The 23417-nt window shown below is 41.9% G+C and overlaps 1 protein-coding gene across 1 annotated transcript in view; it reads left to right on the forward strand.

Moving 5' to 3' along the window:
- LOC128297419 (uncharacterized) overlaps positions 1 to 23417 on the forward strand; it is a 29011-nt gene that overhangs the window by 3495 nt on the left and 2099 nt on the right. The window contains exons 3-7 of the mRNA XM_053033053.1: positions 11585 to 11723; positions 20732 to 21420; positions 21830 to 22907; positions 22985 to 23138; positions 23219 to 23382. Coding sequence (XP_052889013.1) covers positions 11585 to 11723; positions 20732 to 21420; positions 21830 to 22907; positions 22985 to 23138; positions 23219 to 23382 — 2224 coding nt within the window. The remainder of the gene's footprint in view (positions 1 to 11584; positions 11724 to 20731; positions 21421 to 21829; positions 22908 to 22984; positions 23139 to 23218; positions 23383 to 23417) is intronic.

Genomic DNA, 23417 nt, shown 5'->3' on the forward strand with positions numbered 1-23417 from the left:
TAAAAAAAAATACAATTCTTGTAAATCATGTCTAGGAAATTTGATTTGTTTAGAGCATATAGGCTATTTTCTGAACAATTGGTACAGTAAATGAAAATGTGACATAAACAGGTGTGATAGGCTTTTCTGTAGCGTTAACTTCTTGTTTTGCTCGTTGGTTTCATTCACCTTTCGCGCATACATTACCATAATACGCCATCACTGATTCCGAGCACTAATGAAATCATTTTGGAAGCAGCCTTACGTATTGATATAAATGAAGCACACACACCCCGTGTAAGAGAATGTGTTGACGTCGGTCGGCCACAATACACGACCAACTGTGACGTATTGTTATCGCTTGTATGAGGGTTTTTCCAAATGTTGCACCAAATTGTTAATCTTTTTTTTATAAAATACAAGATTTGTATCTTACTGCTACGTTGTGCGTATTGATACGACTGCTGTTGATTTGTTCCAGCATATATATTGTTATTGAGATGCATTCGTTATTATTAAAAAGAATTTCATTAAATTTCAACTAAGTTTAGCCTCTTCCAAAAATGTAACGTAGCAGATGTTTGAAAATATTGGCTTAATAGTGTTGAAAAAGGGAATCAATTCTTGTTGAATATATTTCGAATTGGTATGCGTTGTGTCGAGCTTCCAAATGTATACTTTCCCTTAGAAAAAAATGCCATAACCAGATTTGAAGGTGCAGATTACAACAGATTTCGTATGATGCGTTACTACCGGCGTCACAGATCCCTTTCCGTATGTGTGTATATTTCATTTAATTGGGGGTGAAATGAAATTGTAGAAAACTTTGGGCATGGGTTTTTTGTGCCTGCCTGGCTTACGGTAATTTTTCCCAATTTTCACCTCGCTTCGCGCACTATTTCCCACTATTTGTTAAACTTTTGCGTCGCGAAAAATTTACCGTGTTTCGTTCGTCTTTGTCTCTACCCTGTAAGGGGGGAGGTGTGTGCCATATGTGTGTGGAAGGGCGATCAACTTCGACATCATCCCGACCCAACGGCAACGAACCACGGAGTAAAGTAAAAGTGTGTGTACACTTAATGCGTGCTCTGGTCGACGCAACAGCGTGTGAATTATAGCGTCCTCCTCCGATTTAATGATATGGGATCTAGGGGTAGATAGTGAGTACGAGTGAGTGAGTGAGTTGAAACGTACTAGTGAATGAGTTGCACTCATTCGCAACGGGGAGTTTTAAAGAAAGTTTTCTTCGTTTTATAAAATACTTCATAAGTTATAGATACCACTTATATGATATTTTCATATGTCCTCTTCGAAATCGTATTGAAATTATTTAAGAGCAAGCATTGCAAGTTGTGTCCAAGTATTTACAAAATTTTGCTGCAAAACGCTGGTATTGAGTGAGTAAAATAAATGACCCACTTCTTATTTGTTTGTGCTGTAAGGCTTGTGCTGTACCATTTTTTATATGACTCCCAAGTGAGTCGTTAAACGAGTTGGATCATTATAACGACTCATCCATTTTGAGTCAACTCACCAAACATAGTCGTTATTATCAACTTTAGTTAGATCGCGCGAGTCTTAATGGCAGAGCGGCGAAAAGTGTCTCTTTATTAAGTCAGCAGCGCCAAGAGAGAGGTGGGACCATTAAAAAAAGCACGTCAAAATAAATTAATAAAAAGCTAGTAAAGTGCGCGTGGGTGATTCGGTCAAGATACGGATGAGAAGACCGCTAGAGTGAGGTTTTTTTGTGTTGTATATTATGGTACACACGGAACACATTCACCTAACGGTGGTTTAACTTTCTTCAAGTTTGGGAATTACACATGGCAGAAAAACGTGTTTTCGATGTTAGTAAAACAATGATTGCAGCCAGCGGCAGTTCCGGGTCAGATAAGAAATGGCGAAACAAAAATGCTGGAGAAAGCTATTTTAGTAACGCCAGGGCGTGATCAAATCGTGATCAAATGTGAAAAGTAATTGATGCGCTAAATGCTGTAATTATTTCGGGATGAACGAAAAGTTTGAAAGCTCAATTGTATTAACAAATAATTGAAACGCAACTTATGTAAAATGTAAAGCAAAGAGTTGTTGCTTACCTGTATCATTGCACTGGAGTAGTGAAGATTTGCGACCCCATTCAATATGTCAATTTATTTCAATCATGTTTTCATGTATTTTCCAAAGTAACTATCAGAGCGTGAAAATCCTCCGGTAGTTCTAGTGTAAAAGGATATTTCGCAACAGGTGAGAGGCAACGGTTATGTATGCGTCAGTAGCATAAAGTTATTATCAATGCATGTGCAGCATCAATTACCAGTGCACCGTTTGTTATCATCCCACATGCGTTACCATTCTGCACGGAAGTGTTCGTCATTTGGCGAGAGTCATCCTGACATTACAGTAACAACCTTCATGAACGGGGTAAACCCCATCTAACCGGTGGCAGAAGATATTCGTTCACATTCTTGGATGATTTTTCCCTGTAGAAATCGGTCGAAAATGCATGCATATCATCTTTCTGCCTGGTGGAAAACATGTAAATGTCATGAAATCAGTAGCTTCACTACACTCTAGCGAATCGGTAATGTCCCACTCCTTCTTTCAATTCCTCTTCTTTAGTCCTTCTCGTTTCCGTCACACGTGTACGTGTGGGATGATGCAGTTTTATGTGCAGCAAGTTCCCCATTACCATCCCTCGCCAGTAAGTTCCAAAGGATGGCACTTCTCACCACACTTATTAAGTTAATAGAAATATTCTCACCTGTCAGCTAACAGTGTCGAGCAGCGCAGCGCGCGCCGTGTTGGAAGCGAGTAACCAGCCGTGATGATGGCGTGTTTGTTGGATATTGTTGCAATGCAGACATTCATTTCCCCTCCTGTGTGTTCGGCTTACATTTCTGACACTACTGGGACTCTATATGCTATGTGTACGTATGTGTTCCATCGTTTGGACTTTGCATTGCCGGGAATCAAATGCCACGGCATTCATCTAACAATGTGGCCGCAACAGGACGATGTAAGAGTGGGTTTTGCTAAACGGGATATGCACTTCCTGCGTCTTTAAGTGACCGCCATTTAAAACAGCAACACCTTCCTTATCCATCACTTGGGTGGGGAGTGTGTGTGTGTGTGTGTTTGTATTAAAAAAATGGGGTGAAATGTTTGACATGCTGCAATTGATTGACCGATAGTTGACGCTGACCTTTTCTACGATGGTTACATCACACTAACAATGTATGATGCGTAGTTTTGTTTGAGTGTTTTTATAACATTAATATGTTGAGAGGATTTATTTTATGTTTAATAATATTAAAGGATGATTGAGATGCGCATTATATAGCATTTCAATTTCTGTTTTACTTTTTTATTTGTTTAAAAGAAATGCAATAAACAAATTTAATTTTTAAACGAAACAACGAACGACACAACCATTCTTCCATATGATAGGAAATGCATGTTGATGATTGTTGGTTGCCTTTTCTCTGTTGGGATGTGTGTATTAAAGCTTTGGCCTGGCCTACTCTCTATTCGACACACACTCGCTGCTCGAGTGAAGGTTCACCTCAAAGCCGCCATAGATGCAGTTTCCTCTTTAATCACGCTGATACAACAGCGCACCATTATTCGTTGTTCGTTTCTACCCCCGTCTTTGGCGATCGTTAGTTTTCGTTCGTTGTTTTTATCCCGAAAGCGTGTCTCGGGCGCCGCGGTTAGACAGCAGTGTGTGTATATATATATTGACGGTATCATCATCGTCATCGTCATCCTACATCCAACAGGATGCAAACGGGAAAGAAGCACTTCCGACTGTTGAACATCCTGTTGCACATCCTTCGAAGCGATGCTCTTCGTGTGCTCTGTTTTGCTTTGTTTTAAGCGTGTCGGACCCTGGCTTGGGTGTTGGTGGTGGTATCTCTCACTCGACATTACGGCAACGCGGCGGCAACTGTTCTGTGTGTGCTCGTCCCTCTACATTCCTGTCCCCCATTCTATCGTAAAACGGCTGACAGGAATTGTTTCTGCGCCTACTACTGGGGGAAAAGACACAAAGCTATCAGTTGAGGTGGATGCTCTCGTGTGTATTTTCCGTTCGTTGTTGCTGTGCGTGGGTTAGTTTAGGCGTGTATGTATGTACAGACGGCATGATAGGCATTTTACGATTCGAGAACAATCAGTATGTTCCACTTGTCAGTAATGCGAGTGATAGCTCCATGAATGTAAGGACGCAAGCAGGAGGACCCAGGAGCAAGGCATTCGTGTCCTTAAAGCCTTTTTGCCACCATTATGAATAGTATAGTTCGGCAAGTTGGCAGTCGCTTACGGGGTTGAAAGAACAAATAAATCGCATATACGCGAGCGCCACAGTGTGCTACAACTTTTACCTGCGTAGAAAGGGTAGAATAGATACGGTAATAGAAGCACTCGCAGGCGTCGGCGGTTAACTAGTGAATTGCTTAGACAGAAAGGCGAAGTGTTCTCTCGATTTATGTGTCCTTCACTAGTCTGTGTTATCTAGGCTGAAAGACAGATTATGTGAAGAAACCATAAAGAGAAAAGAAGTACTGGTAATGCTGTTACCGCACAGAAACCGGAAGTGTTGGGCGTGGCAGATGCTTCTATTTTAATCACATTAATACGGTAGATAAGCAATCAAAATAATCAGACATAAAGAGAGCTAGGAAAGATACATAAGCAGTATAGTACATGTGAAAAGAAAGTACAATTCGATTTCCTTCAAAATAACTATGAAAATCTCAACAGAAAAGATGTTTTTTTTGTTGGTATTGGAATTTAAACAATCACATCCCAACTAGATTAATCGTTGTTTTATAAACAACATGACACAGTTTATTTAATTCATTATTGCATTTTATGTTCTGTTTTATATGTCCAATACACATAAGCCGTTTATTACTTGCATGATTTTACCATGCAATCGTGAATAAGCCACCAGGCGCCTCCATTGTAGGGAGTTTTTCTTACGCGGACACGGCTTGATGTAAATTAATCATACATATTAGTCTGTATTCTTTCGAAAGTCAGTAACAAATATAAACATTGTGAGCACATGATTTGCCCTTTATTCTCATCTACGTCAGAACTGCGTCGTTTTACATTTAGGTTGTTTTCCCTTCTAGCTGCACTTTAATCAGCATCCGGTTTGTGCGTTAAAAGCATCTTGTTAAGTTAATTTGACGTCCATTTTACTACATCCTTGGTTTGTCAATTTCCAACGTGTATCGTTTCAATTCTCGAGTCTTGGGTGTGTTCAGTCTTGTTCAACGAGACTTTTGGATCGAAGCTTCTTTAAACGTTGTAGTAAGTCTATTCGACTTCAAATTAATAGGTCTATTAAGTTTTGTAATTGGTATTTAAAAAAACGATGCACTATGTTTTGAAATCCTAAAATTTTTGCCTGATGAAGTTTTACAATACGAATCCTAATTCCGTTGCGAATGCTATTTATTTGTTCGATTATACAAAATTGAGTGCTCTTTACATACATTGTGCTATTTACTTGTTTTACTGGTAGTTTGCAGTTACAACATTGGGTTCATATGAAATAGAAAATCTTCCTTGTTAGGACATTAAACAAGTTTTCAAGATTCACCGTGAAATATTCCATTGTCATTTAGCTGTGCCCCCGGAGAGAAGTTCTGCATGTGGTATGAGACAAGACGAAAAATCCACACTACAGACAACGAACTATTTGTGGAAAGGAAAGCAGAGAAACTTACCCTAACAGCGATAGAAAAAATCGTGTGGAGGTTGAACTTTTACGACATTCAGAACTCTACGGACAGCATCTTAACACGTATGAGTGGATGTCTCTGCATTCGTGTACACCGACGGAGCTTCCATATCCTTCTCTCTACTCTGTCCAGACGTCATGGTAATTTTCCATAGCATTTTAGTGTGTTTCGCGTGTTCTATCAGTAAGCAAAAGTTTTCTCTTGCGCTGTTTACAATGATGAAATGATAATCAAGTTCTTAAATTTTCTGCAATCGTGTAGAAATTGTTAGGCTTTATTGGTTATTAAGACAAATTCTGTCCGTTTGAATAGCAGACATTGCTTTCTATTTTGTTGTTAGTGCAGGTTGAAAACAATTTAATATTGTCGTTTATTCTGTGTTGAGCCAACTCTTGAAGGGATTTTTTTTGACAACCGGTGAATATTTGTGATATAGTCACGCATCCGGATTGCGTACAAGAGTTTGAAGAGAAAGAGAGGTGTGATTGTCGAGTATCTACCAGTGATAGAAATCCGGGTGAACGATGCGGTGATATCTGGGCGATAAGGAAAGCGTGGAAGAAGCGGGGTAAGGTTATGTGGAAAACATTGGAATGACATTGTGGCGCCTCATTTGATGCTGCGTTGTTGTGTTGTTGCTGCTGCTGCTCTGCTGCGTATGTTCACTTGCGTTTACATACAAACAACGCATGAGGGAGCGAGGTACTTCACCACTATTGGGGAACAATGTAGGCTTCTATGGTGCCCCCTGGCCACTGGCGGTAGTACTGTGTAAGCAAGAGCTTTCGAGAAAAGAATAAATGCAATCGGTAGCCAAACAGAGCGAGAAAAAGCTTTGCATAACACACGCTACACCGGGGAATACAAACAAAAGCGAGATGCCAAACCTGCGCTATAGAACAACTGTCTCTCCGACGGGTTCACTTCCGCCGTTGTTACTGCGCCCCATGCTTCGAGTCCGTTCAGTTTTTGCAGCCTTTACAGCACTTGTGGTTTTTGTTTTTGGTTCCATTCTACTTTCGTGTCCTTTAATCATCCCTGTAATCAGGCTCCAGCACTTCGGGCCAATATCGTTACACAGACCTCAACACCAAAGAGTTGTTCTCGGTGGCAAACCGCCGCAGTGTGTTCGCATCTCACACACGCGCTTAGCACACGAGTGTGTGTGGTGTGTAGTACGAAAGCAAGTGAGACGAGAGGGATACATATGAAGGTCGACTCGAAAGATATATCCGTGATTTTGCTTGTTCGCTTGCTGGCAGCAATCTCTATTTGATGTTCTATTTGTATGTTGAACATTTGATGGAATTGTGGAACGTACAGTAATATCAACTGGAATGAGTGGCTGATATGATAGTTGGCTGTCAGGTCTGTGAACTTTCGCATAATTTGAATGTTTAGTTTTGTGAAAATAAACACACTCGTACTTTTATGTATTAAAGTAATATCTTAAGCTTTAAAGACACCAGAGCAACGTTTCCAAGGGTTTTAGTTTATCTATTTCCCTTTCTCCATTGTTGTGACCGTTCCCGAACGCGTTCTGTTCCCTTTACCATCCAAGTTGTCTAATTCAATTCGTTCATCGTCCTCAAAGGAATGCTGATTCGAAATCAAGCACAAAAAGGTACGACACATTTCCCGCGAGTTCACTCACTATCTCTCCACCTGTTGCGCGCATACATCCCGACGGGATAGGACCACAGCCGGCATGAATGAGAAGAGAACCCCCTTAGAAAAAGGGAGTTTGTGGCACAGGGATGCGAATGGGGAAAAGCTCTCGTCCGTCTTCTCCATCAACACTGTATTTGCTCTGTCCCCATCGGTTTCATCGGTGGCAGTAACTTTAGCTACTATTTACCACCACAATCGCACCGGTATCCTTTTATCCTTTCCCAATATACATACACGCGTGCACCGGGAACGCTATCACACACATTCGCATATCCGGTTGTCGTCAGGATTCCCTTTGGTAGGTAGTGGCTGTTGATTATAGGAGCCGTACAGTTTTGCAATGCATGTATCCTGCTGGTTAACGGCGATGGAGTGGGGTGGTGTTCGTTCGTTCGTTCGTTCCTATCCCAATGGAACGTTGGCCCATAGCACAAGGCAAGCTGTCAATGGCCGTGTTCTGAAGTTATCCCACCACTATAGGAGGACTGCTTAGTACACTACTACGGTGATGAAAAAAAAGAAGAATAAACGTATATTAAACGCATTTGTTTTCGTGTGTGTGAGTGTCGGCCCGGCTGCTGGGAAATGTATGGTTTGTTTTTCATTTTATATTTAAAGCAATTCGGGCTTGAAAAGGCCGTGCGCTTGTGCGCCTTCCTTTTGAGTTTTTAAAGCTGGCTTCGCTTGTTTTGTGTGTGGGACCATTTAATGTGCTGCTGTTTTTCCATCATTGGGGAAATTTTGGGTCATGACGACGTGGGAAAATCCTGATAAGAGGGAAAACCCATTCAGTGGAAGGCTAATGCGTGACGACACGTAAAAAGCCCTTAACCCTCTGATCGTTGGGTGGAGAGTGATTCGGCAAGGGAAGGGTTGGTCTCTTGCGTCATTTCAGTCGTATTTTTACTCCATAGTATATTACGTGTTAGTGAGTGATTAACTGTGGATGAACAGATAAAAGTCCCCTTCTCGTTCCCTCCACGCACTTCGTGCTCCCGATGGGAAAATGAGTGGAAAAGGATGCTTTTTCTGGAAGGGCAGAGGGGAGGGTTTCCATTGCCAGGAAAGGCTTGTTATTGTGACCAAAGAGGCGACAGGATCGTCTGTTATTGGGTTTGCTAAATACAACAAACCTTTTCGTGTGATATTTCGTCCATTCATCCATTCAAGCGTGTAGCGGGGCGGTTTTCATCAAAGCGCGCTTTGCATCATTTTTGAAATGTAAAAGACGTTTATTTTTTATGCATATCGGTAAGAGTGAGTTTTGAGTTAATTATATTTTAACAATGAATTTAGGGATACGATTGTTATCGTATGCATTGTATAAAGTTGTCGTCTAATGTCACGAATCAATGCTTATTGAAGTATTTGATTTAAGAAAACTTATTTTAGATAAATAGAGATAATGCATGTCGCGATCTGTTTTCTTAATAGTTCGTCGTTATGTCTTTTGGAGATACCTCCTAATATGGACTTGGTTTATGCTGAGATTCAATTCGAGGTCTTCGTTGTACTAAGAACTTTTGACTCCAAAACTTATCTATAATCATTTACATTGGAAGTTACGGAATTCACGGTAAGTCAGCTACACACACTCGCTTGCATTGGAGTATCCAGCTGCTAGTTACCATGAAGATGACGTTATTTTTTTCTTCCAATTCACCCACCACCCCGGGTGCACATGCAAATATGGCCCAATTTTGTGAAATACTTGCCTATTGTTTTCTCCCAGCAGGAAAAGGAGAAAACAGCTCTTTCGGGTTTTGCAGCAGTTATTGTGTTCCTACCATTTTTGTGTTATTCAAGAGTCCGGCAATGTTGACGTCTTCTCGCGGTCGACGTCGTCATAGCCATCGAACGTTCAGCAGCGCAGCCCCCGACATTCCAAACAACTGCCGTAACAAATCTTTCGGACATTTGCTCTCAAGCTGTTCGGTTCTGTCTAGTGGAAGTTTTTATTTGTCTTTCTTCTAGCTTACGGTTTTTCTTCATGTAAAAATCGTTTCGCGCTTTTCTACGATTTCAATGCAATCAGAAAAAAAGGAAACGAGACCATCATCCATCGCCGCCCCCCTACTCGTTAGGCGGAGGAGTATCTTGTTCAGTTCAGTTCGTGTCAGAAGTTATGACTTCACGGGACGATCAGCCCATTCATTCTGCTTACGCCTTAATGGTGGAATTCGTTCATTCTGAGGGTGAAAAGAGAAACTATCAACCCATTTTTTTTCTCAAGTCTGTCCACCCTAGGTCCATCAAGGGGGAAGAGAAAAGCATGGTTAAATGCTAGATAAAGAACCAGTTCGAACGCATACCAAATCCAGAAATTTTAAGCTACGATAATCACAAAAATCATATTCTCCTGTGGCCGTGACGTCGAGTCCGGCTGCACCTTTCTTGGACATGATTTGCATTGTTGGGGGAGATGGCTATTTGCAGTCTATTTTTTATATTATTTTTTTTTTGTTAAACTCAATCCCCCCTCCCCTCCCCCCCCCCTCCGTCCCTCGACATAGTGTCACGTTTTGCTTCCTGCTGCGGCTCTTATCAGAAGGAGGCAGGCGGCACTGCAACAATGTCAGCGATGCTCGCATAATTGTCGTTGGGTCAGTGCAACTGCGCGAATACTTCAGCTCTGTAGGCCGGAAACGATTGTTAGTCGATGCATAAATTCAGAAGCAAACGCATGGAACATTCATTTCTTGTTTAAAAAGAATAAAACTAAAGAACGAAACAGTTTATTGACAATAATACGACAAAAGCCGTCTTATTGGAATAATAAATATAAACTAAAAATATATTGATTCATTCGTCCCCATTCAGACTTTTTGTGCCAGCTTATGAAGGACTAATTTCTGTTGCGTGGTATAATTTGTGTTTGTATTTTAAGTATGAAACCTTTCTGGTTTCTTATGAAAATTTGTTTCCATCCGTTAGGTAGTAACATTCTCCAGCGTCTACGGGTTGGTGGTTAAGTGTACAGGTTGATTTGGTTGGGTACTGCTGAGGCACCTTCATTAGTTAAAACGAGCAAATTGCATTTCATTCTTGTGCGGGGTAGAGATGAGTTACGAGTTTACTGGAGCCATTCATCCGGTCGCACAGCTTCCAATTGCATTTTCCCAATGCGACGTAAACGGACGTCGACGTCATTGTGACAGTGACCGGGGAAATGACTCACGTACGCGGAGTTTGTGTGTGGTGGGCGCTGCCATAAATGAGTGATTTGCTACGAAACGTACTTTTTTTTCCTCGTGTATTTTCTCTACTCCCGCTTTCAAGCGCCCATCACACGAACGTTCGTTAGTGTGAACATCCGCCGGAACATCCTTCGGTATTTCCTTTCGGGAAATTAAAATAACAAATAGAGTGAAACCGCACTGTGCACTTGTGGGGGGAAAGCTTGAATGCCTGGAAAGAGGTCTTTAGCGGGTAAGGCTTTTGAGTGCTCTCATTTCTCGTCACACTGGAGGCAATGTGGAATGAAACAAAGCAAACAAAAACAAATCCGAAAAGACTGCTAAAGGTTGTGTCGATGATCCTGCATATGAAAGGTTGAGCGCTATCCTCTAGCGCGTAATTGCTCTGCGGTAATGAAAAAAAAAGGACCAACCGCCCCGGTCGAAAGCTTCCGGATCGGAAAGAAGGAAAACTCTTCAGAGCTTTGGAGAATTTTTCACTTCCGCGCTATAGTGCGTATCAAAGGGCGCCCATCATCGCTAATTTCTTCGACGTTTTTCATGCAAACCTCGTTGATATCACTTATCATCATCTCGACTGCTTGAGGCTTTTTTTTTATTATACTGCCTGGCAGACAACGTTGATTGTGTGAAGGTGTGAATGAATGGATGGATAAAAGAATATCATTAGCGGATGAATAGGCTTTGTTTTATTTTATTGCTTTCATTTGCAAAGCTCCTGTTCGTAACAAGGAAGGGTCGCGAATCCTTATTTCGCATTTGCCAATTAAAAAATCATCAGTTTTGCGAAGTATATGTGGTCTGAAAATATGTTTATTTTTTTTTTTAAGACGTATGCAGATTGTACAAAACAAATATTTTTATATCTCTATAAATTGATAACCTTGTACGGTAGGAAAATCCCTCCGAGTGTCAGTATTCGACATGCTTGTTTCTTCGTTATTTTTTCTTACGTTTCTATACTTAAATTCTTCCCACCCACAGACCACCTTCAAGGATTTTCCCAGCCCGGACATCGCCAGATCACTGACGGGGCCAGACATCCTGCAGAAGCATTCCATCAACTCGTTGCTGCTGGAGCACAATGAGATCATTTCCCGGGGATTGCCGTCACCGATCGAAGGTAAATGTTATACATTGAAATATGTACGTATGGCAAAAGAAAGGCTTTCTTGGAATTTCCTTTTCCAGCCCTGGATGCGTTGGGGGGAGCGTGTTCAATGCGTGTGATGGCTTGATTTTTCGAGAATGGACAATTGTTTTGTACGTATTGTTTATTGCAAGCACTGAAACAGTTGGGGTAGAGTGTGTTTGAATGCTAAAAATTGTTCTGTTTTCACCTGCATCATCCACGCACGCTTCCAGCATTCATGTTTCGTCCTTGCGTGTTGGTAACAGCGTGTGACAATGCTGCTTCCTGCGTTGGACTGCGATTATTAAAACAAAAGCCTAGTGCATCGTGGGACTCACAATCCTACCCCTCTCCCCCAGTCATGTGCAGTTTACGCGAAGTAGGCCTTTTTAAGAGTGCAATTGTGTGCCACCATCAACAATTGTGCATGCGCTGGGGAAGAGAAAGCCAAACGAAAAGGAAAACTCCGTCATACGCGCGCAATATTGTTTCCAGAATGTAAAGGATTCCCAGATTCCCATGGGGAAAAGCTAACTGACAGTCAAATAATAGCTTTGAACACAACGAGAATATGTGTGGAGAGTTAAGTGTGGAGCAGAGCACACGGGTGGTCGATGTTTGCAGATGAAAAAAGGTGCCTTTTTTTAAAGACTTGACTCTATGTCTCACAACGTTCTCGCCATAAAAAGAAAGACGCGCGATGGTGGTGTCCGACGGTAGAATTGTCTTTCTTTTCTTTCTTCACCGCGCACGGTCTGCCGCGGAATTGTGTAGTGTGCCGCGCTTGGGGGGACGAGTCGATTTTATTATTCATGAAAATGCCTGTGCCACCACATTTATCTCCGTTTAGCGACGAACGATATTCTAAGCTGCCAGTGATGTGTTAGAAGACTGCTGCACTGCTATATGTGTGTGCACCCAAGTGTCTCGCAAAGCCCCTACATCCGTGGAAAGGATCTTGCGCAGGACAAAAGAGGAAGGAAAGAGGATACACATGACACCCTCCTCTTTACGTCCGCATTATTTTGCAGGAATGAGTATGTGACTTAGTGCTTTAGCGTTCTAACGCCGCTCTGGTTTTCACTGTACTCGACGAATACGCAAGATGTTACAAAAGGAGTTTGGAAAAATACGCCAAGGATACAAGCGGTCGGCAGCAGGACGATTTCTTCGGCAATCGTCGTCGGGCCGAAACGAGTTCGATCTTTTGGCGTTCCAAAATGCTCTGATGGTTTCCGTCCGTCCGTCAAGGTCGAGAAAAAATAATACAGAGTTGTGTGAAGTTCTAGCGGGCAGAAAGTTGAGCCATTCCTGAATGTCAAAATGTTTGAAGCCTGTGTTAAATCTTCAACAATTACGTCAAGGAGTAGTTTTTTAGTGTATTAAGAAAAAGCTCGTACTTGATTCTGGTCTAGTCTGATCATTTAGTAATTAGTATGTATTCCATCAGTACTGATCAGTACGATTAGAATTTGAGACAATTTTTTCCAACTATCGGTTGTATTCACGTACTTTCTTCGGTTTGTAGGAGAAAGTATGAGATTAAGAAACTCTAAATATGTGGTGGTAGCTATGCGAAGAATTATCGAAATTATAAAATGAATAAGAATGTGTCGACACGCAGACGCGACACCCCGAAAGGCTAAAAGCGACGTGACGTTGTGAATTGTCTTGCTAGCGATTTCTGTAGTTTTATGCATCCACAGCAGCAATTTCTGTGCTTAGTAGCTGTTTGTGTGTTATTTAATTTTCGCTAATGAAATGCAGCAAGTCATTAACAGTTTGGTCTTCTTCCGATAGTTCCACCAGCCATAAGCTGGGTCATGTGGTGAGGTTTTTCTCTGTCTTTAATGTAAAAGTATCAATGCATTCGGCAAAGGCCGTTGTGTTTATGTACATCAAGAGACGAATGTGATAAAACAAGGATTCACGATGCGGCATGATGTACATATGTCGGTGTAGTATTTAATTATTTAACTATTTAATATAAAGATATACTAAGACTGTGTTACTTATCAGCAGGCTGTAAATTAATAACTTGATTCTGCTTTCTCGAAAACTCGTAATAAAGTTTTAAAGTATCTTTCTTACAACTTTGGGAATAATCTCATTTTCGGTATTCGATACCAAGTTAAAGCCATTTGGCAATAGTTTTAGTATATTTTTCGTTAATTTTGGCTGAAGTAAAGCAATGTTATGTTACGTTTTGTTAGTTAAAGCATGCATTAGTATAATAAAGCATACTCGAGCACGTTGTTGTGTGTTTGCATGTCTAATAGAGGCTTTGATTCCAAGCGAATTATTTCATCCGCTTACAGTCGCAGCACGTGCTACACCTTATATGCCGTATATTTATGCGCACACGACACACGACGCATGCATCGCCAGTAAGCCATTCATTGAGCTTAAAGTATGCCACAATATTTCATCTTTGCGATGCGAAGCACTTTTCACACATCTTCCTCCAGCAGCAGTGCATGAAGTCATCGGACTGGGTGAACACTGCTGGTCAAAACAATCTTTATCCACGGCAGTGGACCGGCACATTTGTAACTGTTACTAGTAAAGCATAATAATAGCCTATGCGAGACTATGCGAATCGAACTTCTAAGCGAAATAATAGGGTTAACAGTTGTTTACAAGAATCGGCTGTTCTAGTACTAAGCAATGAATGTTTTTTTAGTAGAAAATATAGAATTATCTGTCGCAATACAGAATTCGTATGATGTAAGAAGAGGAAATTATTATGAAATAGGAAAGTATCTCAAAACTGCAAATCAAACGTTGCAGGCGCTGTTTTGCGCTCATTTTTCTATTAGAAACGGGAATTGTGCTTCCTTCCCGCCAGTGCCCTGTTCGTTCCCTGCACTACTTAAGACACTTATTCACCCAGTTAAAGGGGGAAGAGAATAAAAAGTGCGTTAATTGGTCCGAGAGCATAAGTTACGCTTCGTCGCATTAGCGCAATAATTGAGTCTTGCTGAAGTAGCATCGATTTGAAAAAGGTAGGAAAGCATTAAAATAATGCTTACGCGGATCACAAACCAAAGTTTTGTATAATTTGTTAAATTTCTTTTCTCTACAAACATCACCCCCCCTTTTTTATAGGTATGGATAGTGATATTAGGTAGTGTGTGGTATGCTCTTATCTTCAAGATCAATTTGTAACCAAGCCTGTGACCGTTCGGTCCACAATTCCCCTGCAGTGGCACCTGGTTCAAAGATTTATAACGCTTGACTGCTGCCAAAGGGCAAAAAGCGAAAGAGAGTCAATGAAATATAGTGAAACATATGAAGATAGTTGGGGTTGGGATCCCCGTGGACGTTGAGAAGAAACCGTACCGTTGTTGGAGCGAAAATCTCACTGGTGATGGATTTCACGCGTTGTTGATTATTCATATCAACACACTGCGTAAAAGGTTAATTCGCCTACGAAAAATGTCTTTTATAATGTACGCGAAGCAGAAAGAGGAGAGGGATGTGGGGTGTCTGTCGGCCCCAATCCCCCCCAAGGTGTGTGGTAAGTGAGGTTGGGCGTTGATGAAGGTGTTTTCTTGAAGGAAAAAAAATCCCTCCAAAAGAGAGGTCGGTTTTTATATGTTATAATTTGGTTCGTTTCTTTTTTCCCGTTTTCTAACGCCCAAATTTACAGTTGTTTCATAAATATTTGTGAAAGCTTGACACGGGGCCATGATCTTCCGCGATCAAGATTTTCACGTGCTTCGGCTAACGAGAGAAAATGGTATTTTTTGTGCTATGTTTGCTGGTGTTGTATGGGTGGGTGAAACGGGCTTTGCTCTGTACAGTTTTTCAATTTTTCTATGTGCCATTTATATGTAGTAATTGTTCAAAATTTTTCAAACTTCCTTATTCTGTATTCCAAAGTTTTGGTATATTCATATACCACCACAACGACTAGTTTTTGAAAACCACTAGCAAAAGTGTCTATGGTTGTGGTACAACAATTAAACTCTTTAAAAACGATTATTATTTTTTTGGTTTTATGATGTACCGGATGTATCGAAAATAGCCTTTCCCTGACTGGGAAGCAATGTTGCAGGCGAAAAATGACAATAAAATGTTATGGAGCAAAACAAAAAAGAACTACATTGATGGATTCCACAAAAAAATCATGATAATTAATTGATATTTGCTAATATTATTGAAGTAATGCTACAGATCTTTTATTGCATTGATAACGTTTCTTCTTTCAACGTTGAATGGTGTAACCAGTAAAAATCGAACATGTTTCGATGCAGTAGTTTTAAGAATGGCGGTATGTTCTACCCATCCCGTTGCATCTCGTGTATGAAATTGAAGAAGTTGAATATCTACCCAAGTGCGCCTTAATGAGCCCTCTTGAATGTTTGTATTTGCTGTTGAAGGCCAAACACCGGCCAGGCCGGGCGAGGGAAATATAATCAGGAAGTGACAGCGGAATGGGGCACAATCGACAGGGAAAACTTGCATGTAAGAATTTCTTTGCATCGAGTGTGGTGGGATCACGTGTATGTTCTGGTGAACGGTGGAAACTAGCAATATTGAGCCGTCTAGTCGAACGTTGAAGCGGGATAATGTTTACTTCGTTTTGTGCCCACTCTCCTTTCTTCGATGAGTTCCGGATGAACCGTCCCGTATCAGATTGTGAACGGCGGTGAAAACGAGGAAGCTATATGAAGGGGGGGGGGGGGGGGAAGCATTGTAGAACAAGCTTTTCATTTCCATTGCTCTGTTTGGATGTGTTTGTTGGGTTGTTTAAGGGAAGGTAAAAGGATGGGGAAGGGATCGCTTTTGCGCTTGCCGCTAGTTTTCTTTTCGTCACAGTGCTTGGCTGATAAAGTTTTGTGGAAAAAACTCATCGATAATATGGAATCTATCCGCCGCTGCTGTGGTGTGGTATCTTACGGAACGAGAACAGGAAGTGGCAACGCAGACAAAATTGAAGTTCAAGTACATTTACGAGACACAAGAGTTGTGTGTTAAAGAGCGGGAAGAAATGGAAGTTACCGTGTGAGCTCACTGGCGGGTCTGCACATTGCAACTTGCATGCTTGCATGCTCGAGAATGAGCTAAGTAGAAGTAAGTGATAGTAGCATAGAGCGAAAGAATGTAGCGTGTGTGTATGGTGGAAATGTACAACCAGTGGTCAATGGCACATAATCAACGCTCAACTAACCGTAAATAAGCGAGAAGTATGTTTGATTGAGTTTTGCCTGTCCCCACCAATATAGGATCCAGAAGGGGGGGCAGTATTCCGTTCGTTTCTGTGGAGCGTCTGGAAGGGACAGCCTGCGATGATATGGTGAATGTTGTTACAGTCGTGTTTGTATGCAACAGTTTGTAATTACTTACTATTACTACTGGTCCCAGCTACAGCAGTTTATAAGTTCTTTAGTTGGTTGAACATGTTTAAATGTCTACTAAATATGAAAAATACTATATGATCCTGTTACAAATGGCAGAATTTCTATATTAGATGCTGACTGGTTTGTTTGTGTTACGTTATTTAATGCTACAGAACATCGGAATTTCAGGACGATTCAATATTCAATTTGTTAACGCTTGTTTAAACCTCAAGACTGTAAAAACTCTAGTTCGAAGATTTTGAAATCTTCCATCTGACGGGTACGTGACAGTCGACAACGCGCGAAAGATCGTAGACATCTTCTCCAACGTCATATTGCGAATGGTGATTATATTCATGGAATATACATGAAATAAATTTGTTTAAAATTATCTTATGACCGACGAATTGCATCACTTTCTCTGTTCGAGGTTTGGAAAAGTATTCTCAAAAGTTATATCCGCCGCAACTGAGTATTACTGGCTAATTATTGGTGAATTTTGATAAATCGTTTTCATTCTTCGTAATTCTCGGCACGAAGTAATTACGGCGTGCAATTTCCGGCTTTCTTTGATCTTATTTACTCGTAGCTGGATAGTCGATTCCTGCGTAGGGAGGATTAGTCTGCATGGGATTTTGTCACGGTCTTTTCATGTGAAGACCGGCGCCGCTATCAAATACATTGTAGCATCATAGTGTATGAGGTGTAAGATTCACTGTCGTCAACATTATTTCCTTCCAATTTTCTGTGAAGCTGTACGCTAAGTTTATGTACCAAGAATGGTTATTTCGAGTGGCTAGTGTAATGGAGCGAAACAAAGTATAAGTGGCCCGATTGAAGATAACTCCTACAGCGTGTAATCTGTACGAAGATATTATTTGTTTTGCATTGCTTGCTTCCAATGTGCGGGCTTCATGTGTTGCAAAATGCTGCTGTGCCACAAGCGCTGTATGTAACGTGTACGGAGGAAACATTTACCCAGCTACACCCCTCTGAACGATGCCAATCTATTAGGATAGTTTATTTTTTAGGTACGCATTTCCCAAGCTAATCGCACCGTTAACTCGCAGAAAGCCCCCACGATATTTCGATGGTTAAGTATTGTAAAAGGGAAGCGCACAACCCTATTGACTTGGAATGAGGTTCAGGTCACGCATGAACTGATTTGCTTGGCTAGCTCGTGCAATTCACCTACCTTCCTCCCTACAAATCCTGCTATTCCCCGATATCATCCCCACACTGGTGCTTACCTATCAGAGTCATGTTTTGGCGTTAAAAAATCCCTTTCCGGAACCCCGACTGGAACAGAAAAGTAAACACATGAAGGGAGAGAAGCGGACAACATCTATCCACCATTCCCAGATCATCGCGTTACGGATACGCGAGGTGATTTCCGCATCAAAACGCGGGTGAGCCCAGCGGCAGTGGCGCGCGTCTCCAGTCAAGCGCTTCGACAAGCCACTTCTCGAGCTTGTGGTGCGCGGAGCTCTGGCACGCGTTGGTCGGTGTAAATCACCGTATGGTGCAACAGGTGGTGGAACACACAACCTGTGTGTATGAGTGTGTTGCGTGGTCATCATTCGGTACCACAGCCACAGGAGCAGGCGCCGACACAGCAGCACCTAATTACGTTGAACCTCATAACGTCTTCGAGCGGTTGGATTGCTTTCTTGGTCGGAATGAATGCTCTCCTAGGGTGAGATGTGCTGTTGACCGTAGTCAACCCATCCACACCTGCTTCGCTCGTGTCCGGCTTGCACACGACGCTCAGTGGCCAGGGCGGTGTTATGATGGTTGCGTTATTAGGATACACGCATCGTTGGACACGACATCATCTTCGCGGACCCCTGGTGTATGCCGAAGGAGCAGGGTGGTAAGGTTTCTGTTCGAAGTGCAGCGAAGAAGTCGGGAAGATAATAGTAAAAGAAGAATTGGGTACAACTTACAGAAGGCGCACGTAAGTGTGAGCGTGGAGGGAAGTGGCCAGTGAGTCTGGCACTCTCATATCGTTACGTGACGTTTACTGGTGAAATAGATTTCAATCGCGTAGCTAATTTCTGATGAAGACTTACGCATCGACAATGTTTTTTTGTTTTGCTTTATTTTAGCTACAATATTTGGACACTGTGCAATGAACCACTTCCCAGACGCATCTCTCGAACAAAAGCCCCTCCCGACCTCCAGGAATATGGCCATTATAAAAGACATGAGTCCCCCATCTTGATGGTAGTAGTTCCAGTTGTTCGACGGGAGGAAGTGTGGAAGCCAGCTCTGCTGTTCGTCTAATTTATTACGAATTATATTACTTGGAACGCAGACAAATTGAGGCACGCTCATAAGTCTTTACTACCGCAAACCGCGCCCTCTCCTCTCCAATACTGTTACTGTCCGTATTGGTAGTTCTTACTTGCGCCTAACAATATCTTACGACGGAATGGTGTAATTTATGTTTAAAATATAAACACGTATTATTTTGTGGCACTCTGTGTTTGTGTGTTCCAAAAGCACCACCCATTTCCTTCAGATGTCCGATAGATGCGGCCATAATTTGCAGCTTTCCTCCTATACATCATTTAATCGTTGAGACAAACATCAAATGTGAAGGGATATAAAGAGGGATGATTTTTCGCGTTTCGTATTTGGCGCAACAATTGTCCAACAGCAGCAACTGAGCGGCAAAAAGAAATAAAAAAGGAGTGCAAACTGTCAGGACCGCCAAGCTTCCGATTGTACTTTTTATAGTTATTAGGGAAAAGTTTAACATTCGCCAAGGACATTCCACGTTATAATGTGGATCCTTGGTTTCACCCAATGTGTTATTTAATGAACTCTCCATCGAACTGCTCTGGATCTACACCAGAAGAAGCATGAGCAATACGTCGTGCTCTACAGAGGAGGACAGTACATCCGAGGATAGTGTTTTTTTTCTGATAGTATCATTATTATTTTGCGCTTGAATTGGAGCCAAATAAGTTAAAACTAGTGACGCTTCCAGCCAATTTTGTCCTGCATAAGCTTCTAGCTGCTAGTGTTTTCCGTTCCATATGGTGTCCTGCACTGTTTGGAATGTAGCAAATGATACAATGTTATGTGCCTAACCGCGCTTAATGACAAAGGAATAGAACATTTGTGGACCAATGATGTACACTTAATATGTATCTGTAGTTCCCAAAAATGGCACAGTGATCTTGACCCCTAAATCGCGTACCAATAGCATGATATTTGTAACATGTATGTTGTAGCCGGAAATTTTTATATTGGCCTTCAAGAAATGGATTAATTATTTGAATGTACCACAACATTATGTATCTGCAGGTTTGTCTTTTGAACAGCATTCCTGTGTCTTATTTATTTTGGAAGCATTCCTTAGTGTGGTTATATTATATTCTTAGCGTTACGTTCATTACAACAGTTTCATAAAAATACTATTAAAGTCAAACAGATTTCTATTTTAAACGTTTGGCTCTATGCTTTACTATTTTCATCAACGATCAGATGAATAACGATATAGAGTCTATCTTGTTTTATGTACAGTACTCTTAACGGTGAAGTCTTATTTTTAACTTTGAAAATCACATCGCAACTATTTCTACAGTCAATTATCAAACTTACCGGATCATTTTTTCTCCCACTTCTCTTTTCGACATGTGCTAGATAACATGTCTTTGGCAGATCTTCTAGGTGGTTCACAGCCATCCTCACCGACGTCGGCGTCTGCTTCGCTGGTAACAAACTCCTCCTCCGGTATGACGGGTAAAGGTAGCGGAGGTACAAGTCACCATCAGAACAGTATTGCCCTAGTGCAGCACTCCCATCACCACTCGCTCCTCGGCAGTCAGCATCAACAACAGCGACAGAACCACCAACAACATCATGCCTCGCTTGGGTCATTCGCGACGCTTGGTTCGTCCCTAGGGAGCAACGCCGTGGTGGGAACGACAATATGCGATGACAGTGCAAGCAGCATCCTTAGCTCAGGTGGTGGAAATAGTGCGACGAGTGGCAGTGGATCCGTTTCGTCGAATCCGTTTAACTTCGCCAGTTTGCGAATTCCGAGCCCGTCGCTCAATTCGCCAGATTTACTGATGAGCGGTGGTTTGATAGGCGGTGGTATCGTCGGTAGTAGCAGTAGCAGCAGCAGCAGCAGCAGTGGAATCAGTTGTGGAGAGGTAGGAAGTGCCGGTAGTGGCCAATCGCCTACCTCTACACACTCGTTTTATTCGAGCTTGCTGCCTCAGATGCTGCATCAGCCGGGAAGCAGCGGAAGCTCCGGAACCACAACCGATGCCTTAATGTCAGCTTCAACAAACAGCAGTGCTGGTGGCGCGTACGATAGATTTCGGGTGAGAAACATGTCTATTATTTAGCAATCATTTTCATCCGTATTATCGTTTACGAATCAATGAAGAAATAATCAATTAAACCAGCTGAAAATAGTATTGCTCCTTGGTCAGAGATTAGCGGTAAGGTGTTGGTATATGAACAAGTGTTTAATTGAGTGAAGTCATAACTTGTTTTTTGGCACAAAACATACATCCAAGTCGAAATAGGGGATGAAGTAGCAACAGCAACTGGACTCTCGGAGCAGCGATCCTATCGACATTTTTTTATCGCTTTACGAATAAGTTTGGCTAAATGCCAGGTGGTCATGCTTCATACTGTTTAGTTGAGCCTTGGTTGTTAACTGTTTCCGCGTTTACAAATTTATTTTTGTCCAAATTCTATTTTCGTTTTCATTATGTCATCTTCCAGTTTGATTTGATGCTTGGTTGCGGAAGCGAGGGAATCACGTCCCAAAATGGATTGACCACAGAAACGTTGAAACAAAGACGACGAAACATTAGTTTTGACTGTTCCTCGCCGACTAATGGTCCTTCTTCATCCGGCGAAGTAACGTCTCCCTCTCTTACTCTTCTGTGTCCCAATAACGGACGGAATTACCGGAACGGTAGCTTTTCGCAACCTCAACAAAGCACCATATCTCATCCTCATCAGCAACAATCAACGAGCGTACAGCAGTACGAAATTCTATCTGGGAGCAATGGTGGAACGAGCGGCAACAGCGGAGGGATTATCACACCCAATAATGCAAGCGTGGCGATGGGCGATTTCGATTCCATCGGTGCCAACAACAGTTCGCTGTTACCGTTTGATACCGGAAGCGTGGCAATGTCCCGTTCGCATACTCCGCCAGATCATTCGGACACCAGCACCCTGCTGACGACTTTGGAAACCACCAGCATCATGGATATGCTTAACCTATTTCAGAGTACGAATTCATTGACAGGACATCTTCTTAGTCAAACGCAACAACAACAGCAGTCCCAAAATCAGTTTACGCCGTACACGTCGTCTCCAACATCGACGTATCAACAATCTACTGCATCGGGAACGTACGGTGGTGTCAACAGCAGCAACAATGGCAGCTTAGCTAGCCTTGCGTCTTTAAGGCTTGGCAGCTCCGAATTCGATAGCGATTATGACCGTATGCAAAAAATTCAAGTCTATAACAACACGTTGCGGATTTTGCAACAACATTCCCAGCAAAAGTCTCTACTACTACAAGAGCTTCAGTACAACCAGTCGCTGCTATCGGCATTTGGAAGTGGTAGTAATATTTCAACGAATACCACCGGTGGTGCTATGGGCAGCAACAACAGTAACAACTACAGTGGTAGTGGCTTACAAGGGAGAAATTGGTTCTCATCGTCACATCAGCAACATCACCAGGGCTCCTCATCTCCTTCACTGAACGTTGGTTCTGGTGGTGGTAATGGATACACCGATGTAAATCTCGATCGTATTGCAAAGATTTATCGATCCTCTGCAGGTATGTTATTAGAAACAATTATATTGTTCCCATTTTTTTTTAATTCCAAAATGTATGTATCACCCTGTATTACACAGCCCATTACGATGCTACTTGCACGTGGAGTGGCGTTTTGCCACCTCGTTCAAATCGTTTGGTGACGTATTCGTCGAAAATATTCCTCGGTGGCATGCCGTGGGATATTAGCGAACAATCGTTGGTCCAAATTTTCAAACCATTCGGCACGATAAAGTAAGTCTTGGAGGAAAAAAGAAACTTGATAAAGATTATAATCTCCAATTCATGTTAATTATCCTCGGTCCGTCATATAGGGTCGAATGGCCTGGCAAGGAACAACAAGCGACACAACCTAAAGGCTATGTATACATAATTTTCGAATCGGACAAACAGGTCAAGGCACTGTTGCAGGCATGTACTTATACTTCCTCTACCAACAATGGTAGCATCCACGGTAATCATGGTGGAATAAGCGCAGGTAAATAACAATTCTTACCGAGATATACGTCCCGT

The sequence above is a fragment of the Anopheles moucheti genome, chromosome 2 (assembly GCF_943734755.1).
Source record: "Anopheles moucheti chromosome 2, idAnoMoucSN_F20_07, whole genome shotgun sequence".
NCBI classification, from domain to species: Eukaryota; Metazoa; Arthropoda; class Insecta; order Diptera; family Culicidae; genus Anopheles; species Anopheles moucheti.